This window comes from Alligator sinensis, unplaced genomic scaffold (genome assembly GCF_000455745.1).
Source record: "Alligator sinensis unplaced genomic scaffold, ASM45574v1 scaffold755_2, whole genome shotgun sequence".
Lineage (NCBI taxonomy): Eukaryota > Metazoa > Chordata > Crocodylia > Alligatoridae > Alligator > Alligator sinensis.
This window is the reverse complement of record NW_005841883.1, coordinates 3168424-3180855: the sequence shown is the minus strand read 5'-3', so window position 1 is coordinate 3180855 and position 12432 is coordinate 3168424. Positions and strand designations below refer to the sequence as shown.

At 40.3% G+C, this 12432-nt stretch overlaps 1 protein-coding gene across 1 annotated transcript in view; it reads left to right on the top strand.

Moving 5' to 3' along the window:
* SBF2 (SET binding factor 2) overlaps nucleotides 1-12432 on the top strand; it is a 500212-nt gene that overhangs the window by 473792 nt on the left and 13988 nt on the right. Inside the window, 3 exon segments of the mRNA XM_025196666.1 lie at nucleotides 415-542; nucleotides 4597-4830; nucleotides 11319-11423. Of these exon segments, the coding sequence (XP_025052451.1) occupies nucleotides 415-542; nucleotides 4597-4830; nucleotides 11319-11423 (467 nt within the window).

The window sequence follows — 12432 nt, the reverse complement described above, 5'->3', positions numbered from 1 at the left end:
AATTTCACTCAGACTCTGTTTTCCACCGTGTGCCTCTTCTGAGCTCACATCTTTTGGGACAGTATTGCAAAACGGCACAGGTAGTCATGGGTTATCATTTAGTTACAAACATTTTCATGCAATATGTATTACATGGAATTGTAACTAATATGTGGAACTGTAATAATAAATCTAATATAGTTTTAACCTCACTAACAGTACTAAAGTACTTCCGGAAATTTTAACGTAATAATAACATGTAATACAACACGCTTTTTAATCAGTTTGGTGTTTTGTCAGCTAAGACCTCTGTAATATTGGGCGTTTTGGTAATATGTTTTTATTTTTTATACACTAAATAAAAGAAAAACCTCCTAATGTGCTGTTCGTTGCATATAGTAAGTCCTTCTTTTTGACACTATTCTTTTTTGATAGGAACATTGTTTGAAGATAAAGGAGATAAACATGCCAAAAAAGGAATCTGTATTTGGGAATGTATTGAAAAAATGCACAAAAGGAACCCTGTTTTCTTCAATTACCTCTATGCACCTGTTGAAACAGAGGTATGACATAAGAGAATAAAAGTTTGTATTTGTCTGTATGTTCACCTCTGAATAATTATCTGTTTGGATATCTGAAATGGCCTGGACCACTTATTTATTATTTTAAACAGCCTTCCTAAAGGCAGCCTTCCTAAAGGCACTTCCTAAAAGCAAGTGCCTAAAGGCACTTAATAAATCAGCATAGTGTCGCATTGGTTTACATTAGCTAGTTAGGTAGTTATTTAGGAGTTATATCCATTATTTGTAAAGGGTCAGATCCTGAGAAATGTATGCATTCATGTCTATCTTGGTGATTTAAGATTAAATTTGGTAATTTAAGATTAATTACACAAGTAATAATTAGAAGAGCAATCTTAAAAGTTACACATGACCATAAAAAGATATTCTCCAAATCACAGTTGGGGGAAATTGGTTCAAAGTATATCTAAATTTATATATGAAACATCCCAATCCTTGACATATTGTATTATATTTCATATTACATTACCTGATGTTATTGTGCATATTTGCTAAATTTTCTTCAGTTAATATTTATTTTGTACTGTGACCTATATTGCTCCTATTTATAAGTATTCTGTAAGCAAAAAGTACTTTATCATGAACTATATTTATCCATCTTTAAATTCAAGCTTTGAATAAAATATTGGGGTTGCATAGCAAAACACAGATTAATAACTGCGCATTCTGTTTTCTGTATGTTTTTAATGATCTCTGTAAGCTACTGTAATCTTTGTTAATTAACATTATAAATAGAAATGCTTCAATTAGATTGAACTATACCAGTTTAATCTTCACTACATTTAACCATTATTGTAAAACTCTGGATCCGATCCAGCACTGACTAGATGCCTGTAGCCATCAACATACATTGGAACCATACTTGCATATATAGAGTGTCTATAATTCCTACCCAACAGTATTAGAGATGGTGAGACCCCACCTGCTCCTCCCTCCATTCATCATTTTGGCATCCAGGTGTTATAAGACTTTGTAGTAGCAACAGAGAGAAGCAGGCAATGTGCTTTAAAGAACCAGAGTTTAATTATAGCCTAGCCCACACAGCAGAGTTTTGCCAGCATAGCTATAGGTGTGTTAAAAGGAGTAGGTTTGTCAGAAGTACTGAGCTGCGTAGCCCACATAGGTATGCTGTTCACACCTTGGAATGGATGCAGCTCTGTGGACAGAAGAATTATTTTTTCAGTTTCCTGTATTTTGTATAGGGAGGTGATGTAGCTGCAGTCAGAGAAAAAAATCCTGCCAGCACGTGCCATGTGTTCACTAGGGGCCTCTGCTTGATAATAGCTATTCCAGCATGGCTAGGAGGAGAGGCTCTGTATTATAGACAAGCCCTGTTTCTTTTTTAGGTTTTTCTCCATCTATGTTCTGCTGTTGCAAACCTGAGAACAGAAAAGGGTGATCGTCTTAGTCTCTCATTTCTTTCCCATGGTCCAGGGAACTTGCAGTTAGGAGTGTCTTACTTTTTACTGCTTACTTGTTATGGCCTCTTCTATCCCTTACACTCTAAAAAGATAGATACTTAGCACCCAAACAGACAGTAATTAGGGTTAACATCAGATATTTTGATAGCGTATTCTTTCTTTTTTATACACAAATAAACTTTCTTTTGATCATCAGACTGTCCTGGTACCAGGCTTCAAAATAGCCATTCAGTTGAGAAATATTACTGTCTCACATGAGGTAAAGAAAAAGTGGTTTTAAGTTGTTGGTTTTTTTTCAAAAAAAAGATGTTTAAATTTAAATAATGTACAAAAAGTGCATTTTGCATTATTAAAATAAGTCTGCTTAAAATTTGATTTGAAACTATGACAATCTATGTCCAGGCCTTCATTTACTGAAATCCGTACAAATCATGTTAATTGATTTGTAGTTTGATAGAGGGATGGAGTCCAGTCATATCAACAACAGAGACCTTCCAGTTGCATTTCTGCATGCATTAAAGTGTGCTATGAAATTGCCAATTTAGACCCACCACTGAGTGTGACCGCCCGTAACGTCAATGGGATGGGGCAACTAGGTCAGCCTGCCAACTGCAATCAGCATGGTAGCAACTGACGCTGCCTTGGGCTGCACAACTGTCCTGGACTTGAAACTGCACTGCTACACCTCTGGTGACAGCTCACTCTCTTCATGCAATTCTTGTCACTTCTTTTGAACACAAGAGATATGTGGTGCAGTTACTTGGGGTTCCATACCTACATTTACTTAGCCCTACTCCACAGTAGAAGAATCCAGATCAAATGCCAATTTTCTGTTGGACTACCCTACAAACATTGTTTAAGTAGCCTCCTAGCACATACATGCTGATCGAATCCACTGCTTATGAGTCAAACAGTGAAATGAACAGACACTATAAGACAAAGAAAGGCTCTGTTACTCTAAACTTTAACTGGGGCTGAGAGTGAGACTGATGACCAGTGAGACTATTCCAGTCACAACTCAAAAACTTTATTAGGATACACAATAGCAAAGACTTGTTTGTATTAATAAAGATTGTGTTTATGTAGCCTTGGATTCAAGGGGAGCACAGGTCCACTGGCCAGGCTTTTCTGTTCTCAAAGGACAAATGTGTGTTCTGTTCGCTACTGATCTAAACTATGCCACTTACAGAAAACTGCACAACTTAGATCAGTTCCGCCCAGGGCTTTTTGAATGTCTGTACCTAGCCATATAGTTTAACCACAATTATATACTTAACATAGAGTTTTCCATATTTGATTATGCTTTTGCAGCTACATCAATCCTTTTCCGTTTTACAGAATTAACACAGAGTTTTTCCATATTTAGTTATCCTTTGGAGCTGTGCCAGTTCTTTTCCACTGCCTTGCATTATATTAATATACATTATCACTGTTTATAATGCATGCTTAATTTATGTCAGGTCAGGTCAAACTTAGGTCAGGTCATGACACAGCCTGTTACTCATAGCCCATACTGCACGTGGCCTACAATGCATGTATGGCCTACAGCTCATTTAACTTTCAGTATCTATGGTTCATTGAAATATGTTGTCCATCTATATTGTGAAACCTCCCTTCCTTCCTTCTCTGCTACTACAGACTCCTATAGCGCCTGGATTCTGCATTAAGAAACAGTTGGGATGGTCTTGCTATTTTTTAGGTGTGTGTGAAACGCGCCATATTTGATTCGGATTCGGCCCAAATCGGGGACAGTGATTCAATTCGTTGATTTGGATCATTGTCCCTGATTCTATTCGGCCAAATCTGAATCTGAAGATTCTATGCTGATTTGGAGAATCAGCAATTCGGACATAGACACAGCTTTAAATGTTTTTTCTACATACCTCAAGGTACCAGGTGCGGCTCGTGAACGCTGTGATGGTGGGGTGGATGGAGCGTCCCACAGGAGCACGGGGAGGGGACCCCACATGCTCAGCAGTGAACCCAGAAGCAGACCAGAAGTACTTCCAGTCCACTTCCAGGCCCATTGCCAAGCATGTGGGGGGCCTCCCCCCCGCAACCTCCCGGCTTGGCAGTTGGCTGCAAGGGGACCCTGGGTACCCCCCAGACTCAGGAGGCACCAGTCGCTGACCGGGGTGACGCGGGGAGGCCCTCCAGGGCACTCCCTGGCAGACCCAGAAGTGGACTGGAAGTGTTCCATCCACTTCATCCGCCCCACCATCTCAGCATTCACAAGTCACCTGGTACCTTGAGGTATATAGAAAAAACATTTAAAGCTGTGTCTATGTCTGAATCATTGAATCTTTCCGAATCTCTCTGAATCAATTTGGAGGGATTAAAGGGTCTCCTGATTAAATTCAGATTTGGAGATTCGGCCACCAAATTGGGCCGAATCTCTGCCGAATCGAATCAGTGACCAAAGCTTTGCACAGCCCTACTATTTATGTAGAAGGCATGAAGACAAGTAGGGCACAGGTACAGGCCCAACAGATGCTGCTGTCTAAAATAATCCAAACTAGAATCTATTGGTAGTACACACAGACTATAAATCTTAAAGAACAGAAACTGAAAACCTCCATGTAATATTATGATCTTTGTAAACATCTTTCAAATAGGCTTTAAAACCAAATATAAATATGTCCAGCCTGAGAAAATGGGATTATTATGTTGAAGAGACCTTGGCTATGGGACCTTCCTATGACTGGACTATGGTTACTTCAAAAAGCAGTGCTTTGGAGGAAGGTGACCAAATGGATGGTTCTGTTTCCCAGAGTAAGAGGAAAATAGTATGGCCATGCTATGATGATGTTAGCAAAGTACAGCCTGATGCAATCACCAGCCTCTTAAATGTAAGTATATATGCTAACCAATTAAATGCAAGAGCAGATGCTAGTAGAGGACACTGCTTTTATTACACTCATCAAATTCACATCCAGTTTTTTATTTTACTTATTGCCCTGTAGATGTACTGTAAGAAGATCACACTGACTGTAAAAGCACATATTTGGTAACAGTAGTTGGTTTGGCTTGAGAAGAGATGTTGGGTTCAGAAAGTTAATCAAACATCTTACAAAAGGTTATATTATTCTGGATTAATGCAGTTCTGTAAATAGTTTTTGACAGCAGTCAATAATCAGGCAATTAAAATGGAGGTAACTTTTTATTCTCTAAAGCTAGACCTTTTATATTCTTTCAGTGTCCTTTTAAAATAATAAAATAACTTGCCTTATAGATTTTCTGACAGTCTTTCCCCAGGGTATTCAGCATTGTAGCTGCATATTTCACAAGGTATGTCATTTTATTTGGGGCTAACCCTGGATTTATCTTTCTTTTCCTATTCACCATGTAATTTAAAGCAGATGTAGCGTAGGTGTCCCCAGCCCAGTTCCTCAAAGTATTTAGGCACCTAGGGCATCTATACACGGGTTCTGGGATTGGTGGGGGGCATTTTAATTAGAGCAGCTAATTAAAACAATCACAGCATCTCGTGTATTCAGCATCCGGAGCTTCAAAATGACAGTGGGGGCACTTTAACTAAAGCTCGTTTGTCGAGCTTTAGTTAAAGTGCCCCCACCACCATTTTGAAAACACAAGGACACTGAATACGCATTAGAACGCTCCAGCAGTCTGCTCTGACATGTTCTAACTAAAACACGTCAGAGGAGGCATCCCATGTGTATAGGCACCCCTAATTCCTACTGATGTCAGTGATAGCATAACACCTAAGTAACTTGAGGATCTAAGCCTAAATGTGTGCATAGTTCATAGTGTGTTTTCTAGCTTTCTGAAAAAACCAACCCCTGGGGAAATGACTAGCCTTCACCAAGCTTTATTCAAGAACCATCCTGGGTTGCTTTTTGAAGCATTCTTTGGCAATGTGGTTGGGCAAACAAATGAATACTGCCGAACAAAAGATAAAGTTTTACCTATGAAGTTCCCCTCTTCTCTTCTCTGCAGAGGGTGAGAGGAATTTCACAAAATCAGGGAAAGGCATCTAACAAATAGGCAATTAGCAGAGGTCATATGAAGGAATCCTAAACAGAAAACAGAGAGCTTTCACCCTTGGTTTTTGAAAGGCCAGCTGTACATACTGAAGGAATGCAGCATAGTGAACTTTCTGCACTTGTGTATGGAGTATATGCCAAACTTTCCAAATCCACAGATCTAAGAAACTGTCATGTTGTATATCTAGTTCCCCCTGTTGTATTCCAGTGAATAGTGGGTCAGGTTTTCTAAAGTTAAAATGTCATCTGCTATTTAGATTACTCTAATAAAAGGTAGAAATACAGAAGAATATTTGAGTAACTGTGAAGAGTTGGTGAGAAGGTTATAAAAATATGGAACTAAGTTGAGAAAGAAAAGTGTACAATCGTTCGGAACATTTTGTTCATTTAGGAGTTGCACTGATGTAGGAAGAATACAGCTCTCTCAAAAATCCATTGAGACTATGTCTGTACCTAAAGCCTCTTCAAGCTAAGATCATGTTTAACTATGTCAAACTACTAGGGAAGATTGATTACAGGTTTATCTATAATAATAAGCTCAATTGTTTTTGTTCTTAAAGAAAAATGTAAAATATTTGGGGACTGAAAAGCAAAGTAATGCTCTAGCAAAACTGAAATGCAGTAGTCCACTGGTTTGGTATACTTTTAATTCAGACTTCCCTTGCTAGTATGCTATGCTTCTGTAGTAGGAGCAGAAGCTATAATTTCACAGCAGTAAATCTTGTGGTTCTGAAACTAGGCATTTAATGATCCACCATCAACCAGGTATTTATGATGACTTAGATTCCCACAAATCATCATATTGGTCTGTAGGAACACACAGTCTATGCAGTATATTCACTAAGTTCAGACTGCTGAATTGGGTTCTGTCCTGCTAAGGCAAACAATCATAAGCCTCATTTTTTTAAGAGTCTCAGGTAATAAAATGAATTAAAAAAGATACATTTTTGTTTCTCAAGCCACTCCTGCCCAAAGACAAAAGAGAAAAATGAGCTGCCTTATCCATCTGTTAAATCTTCTAAAATGTTCATAAAAAGCAGGGTTCCTGAAACAACAGCTAAGAAAGAAAATTGATTCCAAAGGAAGCTGCTGCTCCCCAGAAGGAGAACTTCCTGGAAGAACAGCAGGTCTTTGAATCAGGCCCTGGACAGATGTAATATTTGAAGTAGATTGCTGGTAGTATAACCTACGCAGAAACTCCTGAACAGACATTGAAATGCTGTGCCCCTGAAAAGCAGAGAGCTCGCAGTGCTGACTCTGAGCACCCAGGGGACTCTTCTGCACACACATCAGCAAGCTCTGTGAGCTCCTGGGTGAAGTTACATGATAAAATCATAGAATCATAGGAAGTTAGGGTTGGAAGAGACCTCACGAGGTCATCTCATCCAACCCCCTGCTCAAAGCAGGACCAGCCACATCATCCCAGCCAAAGCTTTGTCTAGCCAGGTTTTGAAAACCTCCAAGGATGGAGCTTCCACCACTTCTCTGGGTAACCTGTTCCAGTGTTTTACTACCCACCTAGTGAGAAAATTATTTCTAATATCTAACCTAAACTTCCCTTGCTGCAACTTGAGCAGTAGAGTCTGGTGAGTGATGTGCATTCTCCCTCAGGAGGAGAGGGGGGACCAGGAGCAAAGCAACCTGGGATACTGGACGACTCTGCTGTGGTTTCTCTTAGATGAGAAAATATATGGGCATTTGCTTTCCCAGGCCACGTACAGACATCCAGTTTCTCCTGGGACAGTTGCTGATCTCCCAGTAGAATCTACAGGTGTATAGATATTCAGGATTTTTTCTCACAGAGCAAAAATGGCCACTCCATGAGAAAAAATAACCTGGAAACAACAAGAGTTAAATTGTTCCCTGGGAGATAAAATGTCTGTACTCATTTCGTTTTGAGAAAAACTACAGCACAATCCTCCAGTATCTCAGGGTGCTTTCTCCCACTGTGCCCCTTTCCCCCTGCTCCTTTCCCTCTCCTTCCCCCCAGCCCTGGGAGACAGTGTGCCACTCGGGCTGGATTCTACTGCTCCAGGTGAGCAGGGAGCAAAAAACACCCACTTTGCAATCCCCACGTTGTCATGCAGGGAAATATAGGCTGACCCTGATGCAGCCACGTACACCCTATAAAGTACTCCAAAAATGGCTGAAGTGCTCCAAAAGTAATCAATCCTTGATGAAACAACAGCCATTTTGAAGCATTTCATTTTAAATCACTTCCAGTTTTGCCTGTATGCTCTATAGAGTGTGTCAGGGAGTTGTTTGGTCCTCCGGCATCCCACGGTGCCTCACTTCACCCTTCCCCCCAACAGGACACACAGCAGGGTACACAACTAGTGTGCATTCTTCTGTGTACTTGGCCATCCCTGGGGAGAGCTGGAATCCCTACGTGCCTCTGCCTCCAGTCTCCCAGTTCTGTCAGGGAGTGCAGGACCTCCAGTCTCCTGGTTCTGGTGGCAGTGCTTGGTCAGCCTCAGCAATCTCTGGAGACTGAGTTGTGCAAGGAATGATTCTTTTCAGCCCTGGGGCTAGAGAAGATGATTCCTTGCATGCCTCTCAACCTCTGCAACCCGGAAGCTGAGCACACAGAACGCTCATTGGCCGTCTGCCCTGCTCCCCCCGACGCACCTCCTGGCTGGAGAGCATTCCTCTGTGTACTGTCATAGCCATTTTGGAGTGCTCCATTAGGGGGGTGGGGGACTGCATGTCTGTCTGTGGCCTGAAGTGCTCTGAATTCGACATGTGGAGTTTGGAGTACTTCAAATATATGACAGTTCAAGACCTCCAACAGTGAAAATCAGGAACAGGGTACTTAAAGGCTTTTTACTCTCCCTCAAGCCTCACAACTGACTTTTTTGACACTGGCCATGTCAACACAAAACACTGACTGCACAGTAGCTTGTTATTACTGCGCAGTAGCATCGTGTGGCATGAAGCGTGATGCAACGCTACTGCGCAGTAGTTATGAGACCTATTGCACAGTCAGCATCACCAAAAATCGTTTGGGGATGCTACTGCCCAGTAACTCTGGGTACGACACAGTCATTTAGTACTGGTGTAGGCAAGTACTAAATGACTGCACAATAACAACTGCACAGTCGGTGTCTCCTGTAGACACAGCCACTGTGATTATAGGAAAACTGGCTCTATCCATCCATCTATAAAGAAAGAAGATAGGCAAATATGTACCTTGGATTAGGAAACCTATTATTCCTCTGTCTCTATGTTTCTTTCAGAGATTAATTAAATAAAAGAATTTTTTCCATAAAATTCACAAGAGGCAGAAAAATCAAAATCACTCTTGTCGGTAACTTGGAGGCTCCTGCTTTCTTTGTGTAATCACTTTCACCCACGTTGTGGTGGGATGTTTCAAAATGCAGCAGTAGTGTAACTGGGGGGTGGGTGTGCATAAAAATAGACATCACTGTCATCAGCAGTGCAGTAGCCAGTGCTGCCTAGAGTGCAGAGCTACCCTGTTATGCCTCTGAAATACAGATTCCTACCCAATCAGGAGGAGTGCGTTCAGACAATTCCAGAGTTATGGACATTCAAAGAGTCCCAACCCATTCACTTACACAGCACTGTATCTGAACTAGCTGGCCTAATCTGAGGTATAAACTAAAACAGGATAAATGCTCAACTGGAGTTCTGATAGTCCTCCAGTGCCTTCATGTGATTCTCCCTGTGTATCCAGAAGGGCAGACAAGTTCTTCCACGATTTATTGACAAAGAATCATGGAGTGGCCCAACTTACTTTACTGCTAAGAGCTATGCGGTATGAACTTGGAGATCTTAGGGCCTTATATGAGTGATTCAAATACCAGTAAGGTTACAATAACTCAAGTATGGATTTGCAGTATGGCTGCTCACAGCTAAATTAGGCAAATTCAGACCCGGGTTCACTCAATTTAACTCTGCAGCAAAGACATATAGCCTAAATGAGTAAAGATATAGGAATAGTCAGTCAGTGAACAGGGAAGCAGTAGAAATAATGTCTTTGTAAAATTATTTTCTGTTCCCAAGAGTTATAACCCAGGAGCAGGGTCTGAAAAGCCAAACTAAATAAGCATCAAAGGGGAACCCTCAAAATGGGTTTTCAACAGAAAGGAATTCTAAATGGTAACTGGCAGACTGCAGACACCATTTTATGCACATGACCCAATCATTTCAACATAATGACATAATAATCATTTGCCCATCATTACTGCTGGGGGAGGCAGTCCCTTGATACGAGGACACTAGTTAAGGAAGACATCTGTGCATACCATCTTTTAATGTGGGGATGCTGTTGCACATCAGCAACCATACAATACTTACTGGGAAGGAAACCTTAACCCATGGCAAGGAAAACCTAGAGAACTGGAAGTTTCTGATACGCTGGAGCCTTCATCTGCCATTGTGAAGTATTCCTTCATCTGCCTGCTCAACTGTTGAGAATTTTTTGTTTTGTTTTTGGATCGGTATTAGTCTGGAAACTTTTTTATCGACTTTGCCTCAATGGGTGACTCTACCAGGACTAGGAAACATTAAACAGCATCGCTCTTGAGGTCACTGATAGCCCACAAACCTCTCCACTATGTCAAGGTTGTGAACCTTGGAAGGTATCATTATCTCATTACTACTGATAGGGAAGACCATACAAAAGATAAAACAAGGAGATGAATACTGGAGATGGCCCAATTAAACTGACTTGCTTAAGCATTTTGTTAAACTACTTAAACCATACAGGATCATCTTAGCTATCCCTAGAATCACTCAGCCGACTAGCCTGGAATTTAAAAGGACATATAAGGACAATATGCTAATATGGTTGAACTAGGAATCAGATTTTCATGATAGTGACATCTGCTTCTGGTAATAAATATGCAGAAAAACAGACTACCAAAGACAGAAAGTTGGATATAGAGTACATATTAATATATATTATATTTAGGCTGCTTCCCAAGTAAATATAAGCTAGTTGGGTTATTTTTTATTTATTAACGGGAAATATTCCTCACTAGAAACTACCAAGAAAGGTCATATCACAAGTTTCACCACAAGAACATGTTGTTGGTTTAACATCCACATTGAATAAGCCTTTCTGTTCATTTCCTTCTTTTATTAAGATTTGATATCACATTTTAAAAACCAAGGTAAATGTTAATGTTGGCAATGTTTAGTATTGATGTCACAATATTGGAGCTGCTCTGTGTAAATATTTTTATAAAATATATCCAAATCTTCTGTTACCATATTTCCAGTATAGCAAGTGATGATGAATTTTGACTGTTCAAGATGCAACCAGTTAAAAATGTTTATCCTGAGAAAAACTCCCTATTTATTGATTTCAGGAAATTGAAAGATTGGAGAATAAATTAAATCAAAACCCAGAAAGGTGGCAGCTTTTGTGGGAAAGGGTCAAAGTGAATTTTAAAGATGACACCAGACAAGACAATGTAAGTAATAGAAGAGATCAGCCAGCAGAATAATAATTCTGCCCCAGCTATAGAGGTTAGCTTGGATATTATCAAAATCACTGTATTTGTTGGAATATATCACTGCCTTCTAAAAACTGAATGTGTTTTTCTAACCCATGCTACTGGCCCTATATTGCTTCAGGTGGAAAAATATGTATTCAGATGCTATTTATTGCTTCTGCTTCTCACAAATAGACATGCATGCAGAAAAATTCTAAAGTTTTAATAATATGTAAAGGTGTAAAATTAAATTTTGTAAAAACTTTTTGAGACCTGGTGCTATAAACATATATATATATATGTTTACTTTACCCATAACAGAAGTCCCATGGATGTTAATGAGACAAGGGAAGTTGCACAGTACAGTTCTGGACCCAGAGATTAGAGTCAGGGTAGGGACCTTGCATACTCTGGACATGATCTTTAGCTGGTAAAAATTGGTTATTTATTTAGGTATGAACTCATCCTTTGTGTTCTGTACATGACTTAGCACATTCTAGGTCTTAGCAAATAATAAAAGCCAGCTCAAACAGTTAGGAATATATTTTTGGTGGAAATATTGAATATTTAGATAGGAATATTGAATACTGTTATGATAGTTAAGCATTTTATGCAGCAAATGAAACATTATGGGTGCGTCCAGACGAGCGCACACGTGCCTCTTGCAGCATCTCAAACCCCTTTGAGACGCTGCAAAAGGCACATGCGGGAACGGAAAAATGTCCCCCACACTGCAAATTTGCAGCGCAGGAACAAAATTAACCCTCCTGGATATCCAGGAGTCAAAAAAAAACATTCTGCAGAACAGCAGGGCAAGGCACAGTCCCAGACCATGCCTGGAGCATACACAGGAGTCAGTCTTCCAGAAGAGACACTCTGGTTTCAGCCAGAGCGTCTCTGTGGTACTCCGGCTGCTCCCCAGCTATGTCTAAGGTAAGTTAGGGAATGGGGGTGGGAGGGTGTGTGTGTGTGAGGGGTGGCAGGGGGA